Genomic DNA, 21821 nt, shown 5'->3' with positions numbered 1-21821 from the left:
AAATTTGGCATATTGAATATACGCTCTTTTCATGGCTACAGTTACAGGTTAGATAAATAAATCTAGTGTTGACACATTATTTTCTAGAACATAATTTCTCTCTGGTTATGGATCTAATACTGCAGCAATAATTACGGGCTTCCATATGAATCCAACACATGCTCATTTCCTAAGTAAATACTAGCTGAAGCCTGAATAAAATACTTACGCTTCAGGATATTTCTTTGCTCTAGCTCTTCAGTTGTAGGCCTCTGGCTAAGTCTCCTGTGAGAACAAAGTAAATGACTGATTTAAAACCAGATTCAAATAATAAATTCCAATTTGTAATACAGAACACATTTTGTAATGTCAAAAGGTATTTCTCATATGGCTGTGCTGTTCTTTGCCAGCACAGGTAATTTCCAGACAGTTATAATAACTGCACATGTAACCATAGTAGCGAGTGGCTGTTTGTTTTAAAAGAGGTACTGCTGCCACTTGAACACATAAATAACTGATAAGTGAATAATACTACAGAAATTGCACCACAAATTAAAATTCCTCACAGGTGTAATTTTATGAAAGAATTCATAAATCTTCTTTTGTTCCCAAGCACCATCTTTATGATAAGTAGTGCAATTGTAAGACTATTATCAGATATTCCAAATGCAAATCTTATTACTTTTTAAAAAGAAGAAACAACAACAAAACCCATAAGCTGTTCATTTGTCACTGAATTGTACGTACAGTACAGTTGGGAGCTTTAACTGAAACTTAATTTTATTTAGTTACCTATATATAACAACTGCCCTTACAAAAAAAACAAATTGAGATTTTAATTTTCTGGTTTGTATAGTAAAGAACATGGTTGATGTTGTCTCTATGTTTACTAAACAAGTTCACTTGCTCAGTTGAGAAAATGAGCATGAAAAATTCCAGCAGTAAAACTTATTTTGCAGATTTGTCAAAGATAGGTGCTCCTCTGTCCAGCAACACTCACACAGTTCACTACGAACTGTCTTCAGCCTCGTTAAACTCATCCAATTCAAATCATGCCTGGACTTCCAGATGTGTCCCAAAAGAATGGCAGACCCTGACCCTGGCTGAGCTGTGGAAAGAGATTTCCCACCTAGACCTTGATGCTGCCAAGTGTTGATCACCACGCTGGGAATTTTTAAGGAACTTGGTGTCAAACTTCATTGTGATTTTGGGTATGAGCACAGCCCTGACACACACAGACATTGTCTCCTGCCACCAAAGCAGAGCTGTATGGGGAGCATGTCAGCTCTCCAGCAGAACCCACCATGTCCCTGTGCAAGGAGATCAGGGGAGGAACCAAAGCAGCTTCTGCAGTTCTAGCCCCCGAGGGAGCACTGACAAGCAGGATGTGATCACCAGAGCTGGGATTTGGTTAGGAAAGTGGTGATAACAACCACACCACTTTATTAGCAAAAGAAAAGTGACCCTCAGGCTCTACACAATAGATGTATCACTCTTACTGTTAAGTAATTAAATAGGTGCCTTATCCAGCCTCCCAGTTCACACACAAACTCAGCTTCTAAATGTTAATGCAGAGCTGCTTTACTCTGTACTGGAGCAGTACCAACTGGACTATCCTATATCTGTAAATGTCCAACCAACACAAGACATCCTCCAGATCTGTCTGGACAACATTTCTGAGCCCAAGAGAAACAAGGACAGATCTGGCAAAATACAGACATGCTGTAGTCTATTCTCAGAGACATGAAGATTTAAAAAAAAAAAGCTTGTAAAAAGGCAAGTGAAATATTTTCATGCAATGTTCTCAGGTCTAGAAAGAGAAAGTAACATATATCCCATAGCAGTTTAACAGCATGAGAAAGGCATGCCTCAGAGGTGGGCACAGTAAAACAACAGACACTGACCTGCAAAGTCAGCCTCCTTCCACTTCTTTTGCTGGAACCAACACATGAATAATGAAGGAATTAGAGAGCAGGAGGATAGGGAGAGTCAGAAGGGACAAACATGCACAGGCATGCTCTGTATGTCAGGAACTATGACTCTGTCTGGGATGGGTGTACATACAAGTGAAAGTTCCTGCCAACCAACTTGAGAAAAAACCTGAACCATAGCACTGATTATTGTGGACTCATTGTTACCCTCTTCTTCTTTCCTTTTTTTTAACCCAACAACCCAAAAACCCAGAACCTCTCACATTTGTTCCTTGCAGGACAAAAAATGAATTATTGACATTTTAAAGTTTTGTGAGAAATAAAGCTACTGTTTTCCAGACAGTTATACCACAAAGATCCTGCAGTGCATATTGGGCTGCATTTAAAACATGAACCCAGTGTTCTTAATTCTCTTCCTCCACCTCCACCCAGTCAAATCACATTTACCCTGAGACTGATACCTCACTAGCTTCGTTCCAATCTGATGTCTGATTTCCTGCCTTTCCTCTTCAGATGTACGCTGCAAGATGTTTTTGTCCTCTAATTCTTTCTTAGATGGTCTGTTGCCAAGTTTGATAGCAAGAGTATCCCTACGACGGATTTTACTTGCCAAAGAGCCTGAGGAAAGGAAGAGTAGGGTAGATTTAGTTCATTTATGCTTAGGTTACAGACGCAAACTCTGAGTAAAAACTTTAATACCTCCCCAAAGCGACCTTGTTCCCACATGCAGAAGAGGAATTTTAATTAACATCAAAAGAAAAATTTTAGCTCAGTTCTCAAAAATAAAAAGCTAAAAGGCTTGGAGGAAAAAGCTTCCAGCCAAATTGATACAAACATCACTTGTCATCTGTGAAGCGATAGGATAAAAATGACAAATCTACACTTAAGTGTCTTTGAAGTCTAATACATTACAGATTGGCTTATTTATCTACTTAGTATATTTAGCAACCTGCTGCTCTTTCTTCAGCCTTAAATGGTTTAGTCTCATTCTATCATCATTTCCCTCATTCTTTCAATTTTTTTTTCCAATCAATTACCACTGTCATCTTAAACTTATTTATAAATTAAAACAAAAAATACAGCTTAGAGAAGTGCTCTGAGTGCTTGTAAAGTAACCTAGGCAGGAACCCCAACACATTGAAGCAATCTGTTTATCCATAAAACTGACACAGTAGGGACAAGGGCCTTGCAGCTTGGTCAGCATTAGCTCCAGCCAACTGTGGAAGAAAGGGTATTTTTCACACCCTTTATAGTCTTTCCCTTGTGTCTTGACATTCTGACCAAGGTGGCCTACATATGTCCTGGCTGGCAGATTTTCACCATGTAAGGCAGTTTGGTAAGACCACAGGCTCTCAGCTCACTTCTCATAAGACATCATGCTGCTGCCTGAATACATGAATTTTTGGTTTCTATCACACTGGATTTTATTCAAACCCAACACAGAACTGCAGAAGACTTCAGCCTCTTGAGCTACCTGGCACTTCACCTTCTGCCGCACCAATGGCCAAGATAAAAAACACACGTTCATTTTCGCTCACCCCACTTTGGTACACAGCACTTTGGTGTTCAGGACTTCTTCCCTGAGCACAGAGAAGCACCTCCTCCGGAACACCTGTGGGCAAGGCTCTCAAGCAATGGTTCAGTAGTGATTTTATACTGACATATGGCCACCCTGCAGGGAGTAGAGGTAGGGCTGCCTGCCTCTCCATCCCAACAGCCTGCTGCTGCCACCTCTTTGCCCAAGCAAAGGAGCAGCCATTGGGTGAGCTGGATCAGGGAACCACCAGTTATATTGAAAATCAGCTCAACAACAGCCACTGCTGCAAAAATGAATTTGAGTGCTGGCCTAAGGGAAGAGAGAACAGCTAGGAGCAGGGATTAGGGAGAATGGGGGTAGGACAACCCCTTCAGCAGCTGCAGGGCTTCTGCACAATTAGGGTGATGATAGAGTCATGACCTCAGATGAAATTTTACAACTTAGATGTAAACTACTGTGATCTGCTCTGTCGGCTAAGGTCGCTCCAATGCTTAAAACATCCTGATCAAAGAGGAACAAATGACTTTCAGACAGTGAAGCTGACAACTGATGGGCTTCCTCTGTCATCCACCACACATGTAACTCACACAAGGAATTTGTGACAGAGGTGAGCCAAATCAATGGCTTGTGATGCCCTAACATGGAGGCCTTGTTCCACCCTCATATTCTTCTGAACCTGCTCCTCCCACCTCTACTCCCATCTGTGCACTGCTCTCATCCGTGCACAGGCCCCAGCAGGTTTCTGATCACAATTGTCTGGGAGAAGCAGGACACTCATTTCTCAGTAGTGGCAAAATACTAAATCCCCTAAAACCAGCCCCTGCAGTCATCTCTCTCTTTGCTTCACACTAGCATGGGTCAGGCATGCTACATAACACAATCTGCAAAAGGTAGCCTGCAGCTAAGAAGCTAAGCAGGATGCTTACTTTCAGCGCTTGCATTCTCATCATCATCGTCATCATCATCATCTGTGTACAGTATCGGCCCATCTGAGTCTGAGTCACTGCCATGGCTCTCTCTGCTACTTTCACTCTCATGAAGGGCACCAGTGTCAGCAGCCTCCTCCACTGGTTCAGAGTGTGCCTGGTCTGGAGCCTCCACTTCTTGGTCTCCTTTCATAGCCAAGCTGTTAATTTGAAAGCAGACACGGTGATACATTAATGCAAGCAGAACAGAACACAAACGGGAGACAGATTGTATAAGCAAGTATGAAAAGTTCTGTTATTCAAACTAATACCTTTCTAAAAAATGTACATATGTAAAACATTTATAACGTATGCAGATGTGTGTATGTATCTATGTATGTATGTTAGGAAAAAGGATTCAAACAATCTGGAATCATGTGCTGCAAAGACTATATAAAGACAAATCCTAATTGTTTTTTATTTCTTGTGGGATGGGACCAACAGTGCATAATAAAGAGAGAAAACCAGTTCATAAAGTTGGGGGTAAGAGGAGCAAGTTGGAGAGCAGATGGGAGTGCAAAGCTTCCTTTTCTGGAAGCCTAACCCTATTTATTGTAAATACAGTTTCACTGCAGTTGAGTCCAAAATGTTCATGACCATCACTGACAACCACGGAAATTGGCAGCAGACTGCCCTTTGCCTTGGGAAAATCTTTGTGTAAAAGAAGGGTAGAGCAAGGGGAGATGTAGCACAGGAATGTAATGCTGACACAGATGTACCAGCAAGAATTTAAAGGAAGGTCTCTAGGCTACTGGCATCTAGACTAAACTCTATCGGGTTTATATAAAAGATGCTGGTTCTTGAGGCAGGGAAAAGATAAATCATTAAGCCAGTTCCATTTTGCTGCCAACTATTTTGCTGAAAAAGTGTAATTATGACCTTTCTCTTGACTAGTTTTTACAGTACCTGAGATTTATACAAGCTACTAGGCAGTGACAGACCAAAGACCCACTAATTGGAGCCTGAAACTCTCGTTTTCAAGTGTGCAAGTAAATTCAGCCATTGAATTTAGAGCTTTAGCACCGAGATATTTAATGACATCCACAAAAAAAAAAAAAAAAGTAAACCCCCTTATAATTCAGCATAATTTCTTGTTTGCCTTTATGAGAGAGAAACAGAAGTGTCACCAGCTGCTAGCTGAACTGCTGACAGCAGTGTCAGCCAAACAATGATGTAAGAGGCAGGTTGTGAGCAATGACCTTCTGGGGAAACATGAGGTACTGCAGGTGAATGGCTCAAAGGCACTGGAAAGGAACAAATTGTGCTGGGATGCAACACAAACTATTACCAGTCAGCAGAAGAAACAGAAGAGATTCCTGTGTGCCTACAGCATCCCTTGCAAAGAAACGTGGCTTCCTTGGCTGTGGGTCTTACCATCACCCAGGACAGCAATACTGTCTTACCTTTCTGTGTCTTCTCCACTAGCATCTGGACCTCTGCCTAGGGCCGTACTGCTCAGACTCTCATCTGTGCCATGCTCAGTCTGGAGAAGAGTTTTAGTATCTGATCCAGGGCTGCATGGCCCTGCCACACAGCTGTCTGACACATCCTGGGCATCTGAGGAGACAGCAGGCTGACCAGCTGCAGCAGGGAAAGGAGGTGGAAGTGGAGGTGGAGGAGGGGCAGCAGTGGGAGGAGGGGGGACGACAAGCTTGCTCGATTGGTCTGTGTCCTCCATTTCAAAAGTTACTATGGAAGGTTGCTCAGCCTTGTTTTTTTCTGTCTTCACTTCCAAACTGTTGGCTGTGGCACCTGAGGGGGAAGAAGCAGCCCCATCTGGTGCTGTTCGTGGGGTTGACTGTTTCCCGGTTTTTTTCTTGCCCCTGGGAGTCCCTGATGTGCCCAATTTGCTGGAAGTCTCCTTAGAGGCTTTGGGGTGAGATGATGCAGACAAAGGAGATGGTGATGAAGAGGACTTGGAGTCTGGTGGTTTTCTTGCATGAGAGGAACCAGCTAAATAAGAAAAGAAAAAGGATTTTACAGTCTTGCAATTGTATGATTTTTGCAGTGTATTTCCTGCATGGATTGACTTGTGCTGGTATTTAAAAAATGAAAAAATTACATTTGATACTTCTACAGTCCTTCATCTAAGTGCTTGAGATAAGTAAATGTTGCAGTTCCAATTTCACCTTTGCAGTGGGAAAAATTGAAATGATGAACAGCTGAAAAAATCAGCCTTACAAACCAGTGAGAGTTTGTTTCGAGCAGTCTGCACTGGCTCACTACAACTTCCCTGGACATCATCTAAAAAGTCCACTACCTATTCCAAAATTGTGTAGTGTCCTATTTAAAAAAAAACGCTCCCTGACAGAGAAAACTGCTTGACCTTTTCTAGCACATGAATTTTGGGTCTGAACAGCGGGAAAACCCTATGCTTTTCAATGGACATCTGAGGACTGTTATGGGTATCGATTAATTACCTTTCACAATGTTATTGCAACTGGTGTGCTCCTACTTAATGGCAAACAGCAGAGGGACAGCAAAACGATGTACTTTCAGGTCCAGCTGGATATATCCATAAAACAGAGTCAGAAACCACCAATCTCACTCTGCACAGATGACCTTCAGAAGGGAGGAGGCACTGAAGGCCTCCTGTAGGTACTGGAGGTCTTTGTCTTACCAGTGATCAGCTTGGGCAGTATTGAAAATGTTGTGAAACAAGGTTTTGACACTAGCTGTACAAGCTAGCCAGTGATGCTGCTGTTTAACCCTGTGATACTTACCATATTGAAGCATATATGTATAATGCCCAAGTTCACAAGAGATTTCACCTAGCCTACTTGCTCATGTGCATTCCATCCTCTGAGCTGGGAGCTTCAAACTTCTGAATTTCATTTAAAAAGCAATAAAAATGACAACCATCTTATGGTTCAGTCCTTTTCATCAAAATGCATCCAACTCAAACACTTCTGCAGTAGTAAAAATGCATTAACCTCCAGAGAACAAATGAAACCATTATAAAGCTACACAGCAGCCTTGCAGCTAAGCTTACTGAGTAAAACAGAAAGCTGTAACAGAAATCTGCTGGAAGGCCTACTTTACTTACAAGCATTTAAATAAAAACAAAACCCTGGCAGATTAGGAGAGAATCAAAATACAGATACTGGCCATAGTAAGTTCATGATATAAAAATAGCTTTCACAGTGAGACTGTTCTCAATCTCCAAGATGGAAAGTAATTCAAAAGACACATTATACCATTCTCTTTTGTAGCTGAGTGTTATGGTTTATAAACACTTAGCGTGCTTTAAGGCTCTCAGTACATCTGGAAAAATCCATAAAAAGTTCAGGCAAATCACTGCTCCTCTTCCTGCTGCAAGGTGACTGTAAAGGGCAGCATCCCGAATCTACTGATACTGCACTAATCTTCCACATCAGGTACAAATCACTGACTTAACATACAAGCAAAACAAAATGAAGCAGAGAAATTGTATAGGCAGTAGTTCATAATTGCAGTGGAAAGAGATGTTGGTTCTAACCTGCATATTATTTAGCAGAAACCTTACTGAGAAAGTGGATGGTTGCAAGAAAAGGCTCTGGTTCTGATCCAGCAAAGCACTTCAGTGCAGGCTGGAGGTCAACAGAACCATTTACATGCTTACACTTAAAAACTGCAGCATAATACAAATATACAGCCACACAACTGTTGCTGGGAAAATGTCAAAAGATGTTTCCATTGTAAAAACCATTACATTATTCTCAGAACCTTTCTGGACCTGCAATTAGATACAGAAACTTGAAAGATTTCTCCCACTGAAAACCCTCCTACGCTTCCACATGGGTCAAAAGTGCTATTGCCATTGTTGCTTTTGACTGGGCTGGCTGACAATTTTCTGTCATGCTTCTTTTTAAGTAGAAGATTTGAATTTTGATTAAATGAAAAATGTCATGGCTTTTATTCGCCTTTTGGCACATGTCCATGCCTGCATTTAAGTCCCATTCTCCCAGTTCCACTATTTCAGTTTAGAAACCTACTGTGTTGCCCTCAGGAGAGCCATGGCTCAGGTTGTTACTCATATTCCTCCTCTCCTTCACAGGACTGGATCACTGGCTGCATCATATGGTCACTTTCACAGCGATCTGACAAACCTCTTCTACTAATACTGTTCCAAATCAGGTATACTTATTAAGTATTGCCCCATTTTGAATGAACACAATATATTTTTAATATCGGAAGAAACTATCAGTAGAATAAGGGATATGTGGATATATTTTACATCTGTACGGTCTCAAGCATTGCATGACATTTCAGCAGGGCTACTAAAAGACAAATCTGGAATCTGTATGCATTTTAATTTAAAAAGTCAGATACCTGACAGCTTGTTACCACCCATTTGTATAAACATTGCTTTATGCGATGGATTGTTTTATTTCTGAAAGGTCTGCTGTTCATTCACTTAGGAAGAGCTGAGTTTTCCAGCTGCATGTGAAATAAAAGCAGCAAGTTCTGGATTTTCAAAATGTTTATTCTTGTAGTCATCTGATGTAGAAGGGACAGTTAATACCAAGTTAATGGATATTTTATGGAAAAGTTATTATTGTAACTCTAGAAGTCTTGCAATGTTTTCAAACAGTCCTCTTCTGCATGCTTCAAATACAAAACGTGCCAAAATGCACAAGCTATGAAGCAGCACATTTGCAGAGAAAACTAGAGGGACTGAAGGACTTTCAAAGACGAACAGAGGATTGAAAACACAAGGCTTGTATAAGTTTGCCAATGCGTATATGGAGTCCATTCATCACAATACCACTTGTGTTCAAATTACATCTGGATGTTTTCATTTTGGTTATTGTCTACATTGCAACCGTTCAAACTCTAGATCAGTACCTTAAGAACACCTACCTATAATATTTAATCTAGCATCACTGCCAACTTTTAGTTCAAAAGTGTGATGGTAAATACATGTGGGATGTGGCTGATGATTGACATTTTCCATTTCCAGTGTGTATTTAGAATCACAGCAAGCCATCAGCTAGCTCAGGAAGACCTGCTCATTTCTAATGGTTATAATTATTTTTCCTTTTCTTTTTTGAGCTAAACCAACTGCTACTTAACAGTCTTTTAAGATGTCTTAATGGTTTTGTCCTTTACCTCTTTGTGATCTTGTAATATTGTCAAATTAATTGGAATAGCTGATATGTCCAGCAGAAAGTTATAGCAACACCAAAGTAGTTTCACTTTGGAGCAACTCGTGACAAAGAAGTCACCTTTTTTCCTACTTGCTCTTCAGCAGTTCTCTGGGTCATTTTGTTGCCAGCTTTCACACTTGAACTGAAAATTCAATATTGTCCCTGATACGCTTTGTGTTGTGCATACATTCATTAAACAGCGCAGTGATCTGTCTGGGGTTGTCTGGGGTGTTTGTAGACAGCAGAACCAGAGCTCAGTGGGAAGCTAGCTAAACATCCATGGCATGCTCTTTAGTAACATAACAAAGGCAGGAGATATCATAAGACCAAGCCAAGCATCCCCATGCACATGCACCCACCATAACTGGCACTGCATGGGCAGTACTCACCAGCTTCTTGATTTGCCCTGTGACCTGTTGGCTTGGGCGGTGGGAGAGGAGGCTGCTTAGCAGGACCCTTTCCCTTTTTTTTTGCATGAGGTGCTTCATTACCCTTATGGCTCGTGGTTGTGGAAGCAGCAATGGCATTTTTTGGTGGCAGTAGAGCTTTTTTAGATTTAGGCTTAGGCTTGGGTAGTGGTGGAGCATGGGATGTTGGTATTTCTGGGCAGTGACCAGTAGTGCTCTCTATGGATAAGAAAGTGAACAGAAGCCAACTGACACAGACATACAACACGTAAATTCAACAGCAAGCCCCAAAACAGTGACTACTTTTGCTGCTTGAGCTCTTGGGAATCAGGAGAGACTTAATCTTCTGCCTCTTAAGGAAGTATTACCTCAGAAAAAAAAATACGGTCTGTCTCAGTTCAAGTCCTTCTCACAAAAGATATTTACCTGGAACTTCTTTCAGCCTCATTTATTCTAGACCTCCAAGGATCATCCTTACATCCATTATCCTAAACCAGATTGCTGGCTGCAAACTAAACACGGGAAATGCCATTTACTCCTCTAACACATTTCCTTGGCTTCTTTCCAACCCTACCCACCCCAAGATCAACAGGCTATAAAACTCAGATTCCTGTGAATCTGAATGTGAACATGGCCATTCTGTCGGCCATGGGTTCAAATATGGCTACGCAGCTGAAATTTTCCCCTGAATCAACCCATTCTTCTAAACTGCAGATTGCTTGCTGTTAGCAACTTATTTTGGGTAACTTCTTCAGGGTATTTCTACTCTTCAGAAACAGATAAAGCTAAATCAGATAGGATATCATTTGGCATGGGAATGCTCTCCTCTCCTGCAAGTTCTTTGGGTACTGTTATATGACTGCACTTTCAAGAATCAACAGTTCATTAGTCAACAGGAATTTGGACTTTATGTACATTGTGTTGTGCAATAGGAATGGCTCTGTAGAGTGAAAGAGGTAGCACTCAGGACTCGATGTCCACAATGTGCATTCCAGAAGACTTGAATCTGTACTGTCTTCGGGCTAGTTCTGTAGATTGCATGACTGGTGGTGGTGGGAGCAAAAATTCCTGAGTGCATCTTTTGGCTTAGTTTCATCCAAAAGGAACCTGGTTTATGTGCCCTGCAAACCAAAGAAGGGTAAGTGGGGATGACTAGGAAATTCACTTCAAAATGCATGCCTAATGCCAGCTGTAATGGTAATGTAGGTAAGCCATTTATAGTCAAACATAAAATTTTGCACATAATCATTGTGGCTGTAAGACTATGTGTCCCCACATGGGAATCTTTATTTATTCAATTACACCAATTCTGTGCCCATTCAGTCTCAAGATAGCCTTCCCAAATCTTTATGAAAAGGTATGTTATAAAAGCAAGAGCATACCATCAGAATCATACGCGATTTATTTGTATGTTACTAAAACCTAAAATGGTTGGGGAAGAAAGGAGACAAAATAAATGGACATTCCCATCTCTCTTCCTTCCCATGTAAAAGATTCCCAAGAGATAAGCAGCACATTTTAAATTTAAGATTAGTAGATGAAAAACAAATAATGTGTTGGACAACAAAGACATTTCTTCATCTCAGAAACAAAGCCTTTCCAACCTCTAGCTTAAGGCTTGTTAACACGAACTCAATGCATTGCCTGCATTATTAGCAGCAACTTGCATGTCTCTTCATGAACTGAAGGAATTAACATTAACTGTCCAGTGTCTTCCTCCTTTATTTCCAGCCTGTTATAGACTAATATGTTTTTGCTAAAGTTTTGAAAGAACCATTTCACAGCGACCTTTTACAGCTTTCAAACAAATTCTTTCAAGCACAGATTCTTATACTGTCCCTCAGTTTTTCAGAGAAAGACTCTGGATGGAGAAAGAAACATGCTTATTTGTTATATTTTGGTCTCTTCTTTTACAGCAAAAAGGTCTCCTTGTGAAATTCTACCTACCTTCATTTGAAGTTGAAAAGCTGATTTAATTCTGAAAAAGCAGGACATTTTAAAAGTTTGAATCCCATTAATAACAAACATGGCAAGAGAAGATACATCTTTGTATTTTGAAGATCTCGAAGGACATGATGATCCAAAATAATTTTAAGTGTAAACAATTCTTTGATATACCTTTTACTTATGGATCCAGAATGCTGCAATTTTACCTGCTAATATGAAAAAATTTAAAACTTGTGTACTTGTACACCATTACCATGTTTTGTGTCCAGACATAGTAGTAGAGAAAATATGAAAAACAGAATTATAACCCAGTAAAAAGTAATACTCTATCTACCATATTCTTAAGTAATACAGTCAATCTACACTAAAACAAATAACTGATTAAATAACGTATATCAGAATTTATCTTCTGATTCAGGAAAAAAAGTACAAAAATACAACAAAATATAAGGCTAAAGCTTTACTTAGTTGCAAATACACACATCTTAGTGACAACCATCTGACAATTTTGGATTTTTCTTTAAAGAAATAACTAAGAACTACAAATGAAAACAAAAATTAGAACAGTTCATTCTCATCAAAGTTCTTGCTTGCAGACTTCAGTTGTGATTAAAATTGGCAATTTATATAACATTGATTTTAACAGAAATGCATTGCCATCACTGGGATATCATCTTTACCTAGGACAGTTCTTTTCATACTGTTATGTACATTGTACCAAAGACTGGCAGACTCCGGCACAGCAGCATCCTATCTCCTCAGATAGTTACAGCTCTCATGAGTCTTGACCATCCCTTGATTAACTAATGCCCTGTCTTGGCCTTGACGAGTGAATCTTCTTTTTGCTCACAGCCAGGATGAAAGCTGTGGTGAAGACAATTGCCTTTGACTGTATCATTCCTTTCAGCATCTTATTAGCTTTACTGTTTTTATCTTTGTTAGCTTCATCTTTTTTTCTCAGTGTCACTCTAATCTTGACCAAACTATTGTTTCTCGTTTACTTGAGATACGGATTTCCAGTTCCTACCTGACCAGTCCATTATACCAGCTTTTGCCAATGACAAGCCAAGTTTTGAAGCAGACACTTTTCAGTCTTTTTCTTCTCTTGCCCCTCAGGCTTTTGTGAATATTCACTGACTGTCCTCCCTCAAACTCCCCTCTACTGTGATGTCAAAGCTGACAATGTTTAGGCTGCCAGTACTGTGCTCGTTTTCCTGGTCTGATGTCCTCTGGTTTTTCAGTGCCTAACCATAGTGTCCTTTCTTTTACTGCAAGTCCATTGGAAACTTTTGTGGTTTCCTGCATCTATGTAAGACACTATAATAAATTTCTGGTATATACAGAAACAAATAGTAATAGTAATACAAATAACTAATAACAATAACAGTGGCTTGATCTTGAACAGTGACAGGGATGGTCTGATGTCTGTAAATGGCTTCAGACACAATTATGTTGTAATTGTACCTCCCTAACATGATTCTGCTTGAACATGGACCCTTGGTCTTCATGCCTGCTCTTTCTTTTGCCAAAACAAGGAGGCATCTGAATCAGTTCAGACCTCTCTATTTGTTCAATCCAATCCCCCAGATACCTCAGTACCAGCTGCAATGTATTTTTATTGCTGTTTCATTTCTCAGTGTAGACATCTGTTCATTAAGAACTGACCTTTTAAGAAAAGGTCTCCAAAACACATCAAAGAGGATTTCTGCACTGCTGTCTTGATCAAGACATCTGCTGTAAAAGCAACCCACCTATAATTTACTCTTTTATCAGGAAAGCAAAGCAAATGTAAGTATCTCATTAAACATTTGGATCAATAATATGTTTATGTTTAGAATAAATTTTCCACAGGTCAGATTTACAAGAGACTCATTTGGAGACCATATTTTCTTGATCCCAGAAATTGTGATTTGGGCCAGATTCTTAAGAAAGCTCTATTCTCACGTGAACACTTAAATGATGGTCAGAGTTACAAAGTTCTCAGTATATAACAGCTCTTGTGGGGACTCACCAAGTCTCAATGACTTTCAGAGAGATGTCATATGCACTGGAAAATCAGATTTTTGCAAACTAGAAGTGGGACCTTTTGCAAACTCTGGACCAAGTGGACCAATGAAGATCCTGGGCATAGTTTCAGAAGCTAGGTTGTAAAATACAAGACTTTTCTTTACTTTTGTGAACTTCTAAGGAACAGAAGGCCAAAGCTTTTCTACCTGAGGATTTTGTCATACAGTACTGGTATTTTTGTTTCTCCAGCTAGAGCAGTGTCATGAAGCCACCTCACAGCAAACCCATAGTGCTGAAGCACAAGCATATGATCTACATCAACTGCAAAGCACCCTTCTCCTGGAAGAGGAACAGAACTCAGTGGAGCAAAACTATGTAGAATGAAAATTGGAAATAATGTATGATTTGTTGTCTTTCACAGGATGACTCCCTGCACAATGAAACTCAGTAAGAGTTTTGCAAATCATGATTTTCCTTTCCAGACTATGAAGAGAGCTGTGTTTTGATTCACCAAAACCCAGGAAGCTGTCATTCAGAAACATAGGACACAGAGCAAGACAAGGTGTCTTTTGTCACTTTTTTGGACTCATTGATTGTCCTGATGCAGGTGGTCAGCTCAGACAAATCTTTTCATAAACTTAGATTCAACCAGCTCAAGTTTTTGTTCCTATTACTGCTACTAAAATTCTGTTCAAGAAAAGACCCATTCTAATTGTTAGAAAGCTTCCTTTAATTTCCAGTCTAACTGTACTTCAAGCCACAGTTTATTCCTTTCTACTTGTGCCAGCATTGTCCTTTAGCCATGTTCTCTCCTGGCTATATACCAGCTTGCTACATTCATCAAATGCACTCAGGCTCTCTCAGGCTCCGTTTTGCTAGACTGAACAAGAACAGCTGTCTCATGATGCTGTTTGCAGTTCTCTCTGCAGTTTTGAATTCATCTTTCTTGAAGATGGATGAGCAGATCTGCACGTCTACAAACTTCTAGAACTTACTGACTGTTTTCAACAGCACTGTGCACAAGAGGTCTTGTAACAGAGACAGTGTAGAAAACAGGAGAGGGGAGAAAGGGACAGGTATAACATCTGACCTAAAGCCACCATGTTTAGGTGTTTTGCATTGGTTTCTAAATAAAATAGGGAAAGAACCCAACTGACTGTCATTTTACAGTGTTAACTACCCAACCTATGTGTCAGGAGTAAGCTGTTAAAAAAAGAGAGAACACCTAAAATGTATTCACTGTCAGCTGCATACTTTTACCATTTCTTGATCTATGGGAGACTTGGAAGGTGAGAGGTATGTATATTTCTATATTCCCTTATACTTTCTGTAAAGATATACCCAAATAATTGAATAGTCAGTTCATTAAAATAATGTATATAGTCTTAATTCTGGAGCCACATATGGATATCCTTCTTATAAAAAAAAAAAGTTGCTTTACGAGTCAGGAGCTTCCTCTGGCACTCAACTTTTGTGGGTGAAAGCCCATGCCTCTCACATCAGCCTACTGGCATGAGCCAGCCCAGCTGACTTAATAGACAGACCCAAATACAGTTTTATATAAAGTAGCTTTCCTTTTAAGAAGACTTGGATTCAACCTCATTTACATAGTTCAGGTGATGAATCGAAGATATACTATTCTTAGAAGAACTGGTTTTAGCCAGCAAATAACTCTGCTGGAGTGAGAGATTCTTAGGGAGTCAGGCAAAAAACCCTACAACCTTTTATGTATGCTGCTTATATCAATGATCTACAGAGCTCAGGAGTGTAGGAAGCCAGCTAGGCACACGAGGGAGGAAAGTCTGCCTCATCTCTCACAGTGACTGGTTTGCAGGATTAATCTGAGACAAAGCAGGCTCTTGTCTGAGACCCTGGGAGATAAGGGTTACTATCTTAAATTCAACAAGTTTTGTTCTCCTTTGGGGAAAAAAAGAAAAGACCTCTGAGAACAGGAATCTAAAAAATTTGACTTTCAAGACCATTCCTTGGTAGACAAACTAAAGTGTTAGTCAGCAATGATACATGCTCATAAGACCAGAGTTTGTACCTCCAACCTTCTTTTTTGGTTACCCATAAGGAAAAGAAAAGTTTAAGATTTAAGGAGAGCAAACAAAGATATAGAGAAAGGAACCTCTGAGCCCAGCATACTGGAACATTTGCCAGCTCTCATATGAGAGTTCTCCTGTGGGGAAAAAAAATTATGCGCAGGTAGCCCACGAATTCATTTGGAAACAGGACTACAAACTGTTTCCTTCCCTTAAAGACATGAGAAAACCTGAGAGGATCAATTTGCTATAAACGGTCCAGAACATTCCAGAAGCTTATGCTCCATGTCACCCACGACACCTGCAACACAGTTGTGGCTTCCTGAAATGCAATTATTTAGCAAAGCAGTACCTAATACACCTGACTGACGGCATGCAAAACAAAACTTACTACTTTTTTCCAACCATCTCGCTAATGGTTACTGAACCTTTCACTTCTTCAAGCCCAAGTTAACAATGCAATGTGGAAGCATCTACCAGAATTGTTAAAAGAGCTAGCTTGCTGTGATAAAAATGAGTAAGACACAAGTTTAAAAACTGAACTCAGCTACAAATCCAGGGTTCTCTAGTACATCTGTGTTCCAGAGACATCTTGGGAGGGCAGAAAGGAGAAAAGCAGCTCTGACATAGTGCCAGGAGGCTTTACAAGGAGCAGCATGCATGCTGTATCACCGTGCTATGCCCCTATACCTAGGGAGGCAAACAGTGAATATTTTGACACCTATTCTACTGATGTGGCTTTTGGTCTTCTCCAACACTGCTGTAGGGGGCAGGAGGCAAAGAGACTCATTGGATCCCCTTCGTGATGCTTATATCACACCTGGAACCTGGAGCTCTGGGGACTGCTGGGGCTGCTGCAGGCTGGTGCCATGGGTCAGGAGCCCTGACACAGTGGTACAGTTCAGACTGCTGCCCAGACAACAGGGTGTTCTTTGATATGCTACCTGTCTACTTGCTGCTCTGTATCCCTTGCAAGACTCACAGATAATAGCTACAGTTTAGCTCTTTATTTTCTGCAAAAGATGCTAGCAATTTTTCTTAGTCAAAACAAAAGAATTTAGAAGTCAGCCTAGCACAAACATAATGTGAATAAATGATCTCAGAAAAAAAAATTCTCTGATTTCTCATCGACAAAGCTTTACCAATCAATTACCTGTTTTATGTAAAACTGTCACTAGTTTCTTATCATTCTGCCATAAAGGAAAAAATTTCTTTTAAATGCCCTCCTTGGATGACTGTCATCATTACTATAAATAGCAACAGTTACACTATTAAATTCCCAAAGGGAATTTTTCACCAAATACAAAAGGCACCTGTGAGCTGATGGGTACACAGGCAGCAGATGGGTACACAGTTTATGGAACTGCCTAGCAGCAGAGGGAACAGCTTTCAGGGGTTGTCTTCTTTACTTGCTTCTGCTTAACTCATTTTTATATTGCATGGCTGAGCCTATTGTTTGCCCTGTTGATAATGTATTCCCATAGCTCATGCTGAAATAGCTTTGTTCCTTTAACTTCTTTTAATTCCTAACATATTCCACATTGTACAGCATGTTGCTGCCAATTCTCACCATATTATCACAATTTGCCTATATTGCTTGTTCTTTTTAAGATTCTGGCTCCAGCAGTCATCATATATAGCAGAAGGGCATTTTCAAGACCCACTTGAACAAGAGAGCAAGTAAAGAGCACCATCATTTCATAAGAGCATTATAAAATAACTTCCTAAGTTTCAGGGGCTGAGATGAATTTTTGGAACCCTTTGATTCAGTCAGAGTTGGAACAGCAGCACAGTGTGCTACTAAACAGCAGGAATTAATCCTGTTTTCAGGTCTTACAAATGTGTATATATCTTCCTTCAAGATTTACACATTAGAGTTGATGACTTTAAGAAGCCTAACATTAGGCTTACTAAAGATGAAATCCTTGCAGCCACTACTCCTGATTGTCAGCTAGTATTCACTCCTATCTCAGTTCTCATGATGGAGGGTTGTGATCTGAAGCACCAGCATATTTTATGGTCTTAGCAGAAGACAGTGAGTTAGGTATGTGTGTTTCAGCTCTGATTTTGACGCTCTGTGAGCATAAGCAAACCTGTACCTGCTACTGGGTGTGTGTATAATGCATACCTACTGCATCTGCCATAAAAAAATCACCCAGGACTAATCTGCAGGTGAGACATATCTGTGAGATGGAGTGGGCCTTACTCTTACACTGAGTTTAACAGGCTGGCTCACCTTCTTGCTTAATGTGCTATAAAGTAAAGAATAACTGAAGTGTATTCACAATGACTACCTGCTGAGTTGTACTGGGTCTCCACAGTGTAACACAGTTTCTGATGTGTAGAATTGCTCCTTAAACACGAAAGTATACTTGAACTGTTTTGCATCTTCTGTACGCTCAGATTGACATTCTATGAAGCCTAGAATACCAGGTTGGCTCATTTTTTGTTTTCCTTCTCCCTCCTCCATATATTCTTCATTTTCTGAGAGGGACTGGAGTGATTGCTACACATTCTTCTGTATTGAGTCTAATCCTGTACAGCAATCATTTTTAATTTCTCTCTGTAAGGTCAACATAACGTATAAGGAGTGCAGAGCCTAATTTGAAATAGATATTGAACCTTTCCTGCTTCATTGGAGTTCTGCATTCTGCAAAGTCAGCTAGAGGGGATTTCAACATAGTTAAAAACATGTATTTCTCAAATAAACTGTACCTTAGAAAAACTTCCAAAACTGAACATTTCCAAAAGGCTGTATTTAATGGTGCATAAAATAATAAGTGGTCTGATCTAACCTCAAAGTTAAATTGAACCATTTTAAAGGAGTTTTCCATGGCTTTTATAACTCTTTTCCCTGACCCAATACACATCTGGTTCTAGTTGGCACCAAAAGATAGGTGTATTTAAATGTCATGACAAAGGCTAATCTTGTATTTCTGTCTTTTTGGGAGACAGGAAGTACGACAAATCTCATAAGAAAGGCTGTTCTCCTTGGACATCTAGCCACTTTTTACATAGTCAAGTGATTTACGTAGCTCAGAGAGGAATTCAAATTTTTGTGTTAGCCGAACCAATCCTCTCAACCTTCAGAGGCTCATTCATCACTAGGGAGACTTTAACAGAAGACATTGGAAAGGCTGCTCAGTCTAACAGCCAGCCAAGAAGGTCTTGATCTTTTGCATCCTTGCTCTTTCCTCGAGGAAAATCCAATAAATGGAATAGTATTTAAAAACACTTTTTGATAGGGAAAATAAGTGGTGCATTATTCAAGATGTTAAAGAAAGAAAATAAAAGTGGTCCAAAAACCGTGATTCCACACTTATCTTTACATTTCCTTTATGAGTCAAACTCTTGTTACCAAAGTAGATCTGAGTAAAGGTAACAAAATTAACATGGACCCTGGGACTTCTAAATATTTAGCAGTATTTACTACAATTCATCCATAGAAAACCCTGTAGTTATAAAATACATTTTCCATAAATAGCCTAGGTTCAGTGTGAGGTAGTGATATGGCCCCTTGAATGTTTCTGCTGGACTGCAGGTGTTTAAGATTCAATGAAAACCAACAGGAACGAGTTGCGGAAGTTACTTACAAAATTATACATGGTTTTCAAATGGGTTAAACACCTTTGAACGTTCAACCCATGAGCCACTTCTACAATGATATTGCAAGGTGATGCATATGCACTTAGTGTGTTCTTTCATAAGAGGAAAATTTGAAATCAAAGCTTGCCCATGGCTACAAGGAAAGGCTCACACTGAATTTAGAAATCAAACATCCCTGCACGCATTTTCATGCTCAGACCATGCTTCTCTTTATGACCTTGCTATAGGCACAGTAAAAGACATGCCTACCAAGTCTTATTCTCTCAGCGGATTCTGATGGCATCCTTGAGGCAGAACAGAACTCACAGCATGTATTGGTGCTAATGGAAGAACACACTAATATTTAAAGTAGCCAAAAAAACAATCTGTGAAGAATGCATTAGTTTACCTTTTTGATCTTTTTTTCCTTCCGATGATGTTGTTTTCTCTGATAAAGTGCCATTATTTCCACTAGCTTTTACCACATTTTCTTCCTGTATGGTTTCTTCACCAATGGCTATGGTGTGTCCATTTGAAGTTTCAAAATTTACTGTTACATCACCATCTGAAATGAAAATTAAAAAGCTATTGCCTAACTGCTTACTTAGCACCCACTGACAACACATGGCGTCCCTCTGCTTTCAAGATCCCGTGGAAGCAAAGCAGAAAGACTTACTGAAATGTGAAAGGCTGTAGATCTGCTCTAAAAAGTAACTGTAAAGAAACTCTATAAGCTTCCATGTTCTTTGGGTGGACATCTCTGCAGTAATGGGCTTGCAAGTCCATGTCGGTTTTCAGGTACAGCTTCGTACAGCTGTACACATAAGCATCCTGTTCTCTCCCTTCCAACATGTCCCAAAAATGGACAATTAGGGGGCAGATTTGCAGGACTACCATGGTGCATCCCAGTAGGTAAATCAGCCAGGAATTCAGACAGAAGTTCTCAGAATGTATATGCCCAGTTAATTAACAAAACAGTTCACAAAGATATTATCCACTTTTAAGAATCCAGGTGAAGTCTTTCTGTATCACATATCATACCATTATTAAATTCTGCAAGTTAAGTTCTTTCCTTGATGATACTTTACTCACTTACCCAGACTACCTCAGTTTGAGGGTTTTTTTTAATCCTGAAAAAAAGTTCTTTCTCTTCCCTATTTGTCTTTATATTCCTGAAAAGTGCTACATACATACCCTTGCTGGCTTATAGCTTTCTCTGTTCCATGCATTTTGAAGTTGCTGCTGATTTTCTTCCCTGGTAATTTTTTTCTACAGGATTGTCTTGCTGTCAATCCAAAAATTACGCAAATCTACAGAGCATCTCTTCTGATTTCTCCATTGATTCTTCAGTAAGTGTGGTGATTCCACTCCTCTTCCTTGCTGGGTCTTATCAGACTTGGATGTTTGGCACTTCCCTGGTTTGAACAAAATTATGCAGCCCTTTTCCTACCACCTTGGGTGCTCCATGGGTTAAGATGATTATTTCACTGTAATCCACACACTAACAGCAACCTGATGTGTAAAAGGTAAGTTCTTCCTTCCTAACCTTGTCTCTTTCACTATGTCTGACAGTTGCACTTACCTTGCTGCAACATTCAGTTTCTTCAGCTTCTCTCTTCCAAATATTCTTAAATTCACTCTCTCCTCTCTATCTCCACATGTGACACTGCCACCTCTTATTCATGCTTTGGTTCTGCAAACACCTCCTGCCTCCAAGTGGCACTTGCCACCTTCCAATTCTTCTTTTTCATCCCATGTGACACACTGTCACTTCTTCACACTTCTTATCTCTCACATTTCAAGACTCCATGTAATTTCCTCATTTAGTTTTCATCTCCATAGTCATTACTTCTAACTACCTTCACACTTCTCAACCACCTTCCTTCCTACCCCTCCATCTTTACCACCTTGAAAATAATCCCATATTCTTTCAAAATGGTCCTTAAAAATTATAATTTTCATCAGACGTGAAGCACAATGTAATGAAGGGAACACAGATCAGACCGATATATGAGGAAGAGGATAAAATTGTTCATCTTTACATCCTTTTCTCTCTTTGCTCAGTCCCTGTAAGGAAACCCAGACTCCCATCCCCTTTCAAGGATGGAAGAGAGAGCCAAGGACACCTGTGACAAAAGTACTCATACTTTTGGCACAAATGATAGGATTTACATTCAGACTGTAACCGATCTGAGAAGTTAATATATTTCACTAAGTGAAATGCAATTTACAACCTTGCAGTTTATTCCCAATAAATGCAATTTACAACCTTCAATGGACAAAGTCACG

The 21821-nt window shown here is 39.9% G+C and overlaps 1 protein-coding gene across 5 annotated transcripts in view; it reads right to left on the bottom strand.

The window, feature by feature from the left end:
• PHACTR2 (phosphatase and actin regulator 2) overlaps positions 1–21821 on the bottom strand; it is a 138846-nt gene that overhangs the window by 18794 nt on the left and 98231 nt on the right. For 4 of the 5 annotated variants that reach the window (XM_027751473.2, XM_027751475.2, XM_027751474.2 and 1 more), the window contains 6 exons: positions 19942–20097; positions 9931–10167; positions 5816–6365; positions 4374–4573; positions 2372–2528; positions 209–264 (listed from right to left, as the gene is read on the bottom strand). In XM_027751473.2, the coding sequence (XP_027607274.2) occupies positions 209–264; positions 2372–2528; positions 4374–4573; positions 5816–6365; positions 9931–10167; positions 19942–20097 (1356 nt within the window). The remainder of the gene's footprint in view (positions 1–208; positions 265–2371; positions 2529–4373; positions 4574–5815; positions 6366–9930; positions 10168–19941; positions 20098–21821) is intronic. The other variant, XM_027751476.2, reaches the window with a different exon arrangement.

Source organism: Pipra filicauda, unplaced genomic scaffold (assembly GCF_003945595.2).
Source record: "Pipra filicauda isolate LSUMZ 115617 unplaced genomic scaffold, ASM394559v2 scaffold55_size4083901_pilon, whole genome shotgun sequence".
Lineage (NCBI taxonomy): Eukaryota > Metazoa > Chordata > Aves > Passeriformes > Pipridae > Pipra > Pipra filicauda.
This window is presented reverse-complemented; position numbering and strand designations above follow the sequence as displayed.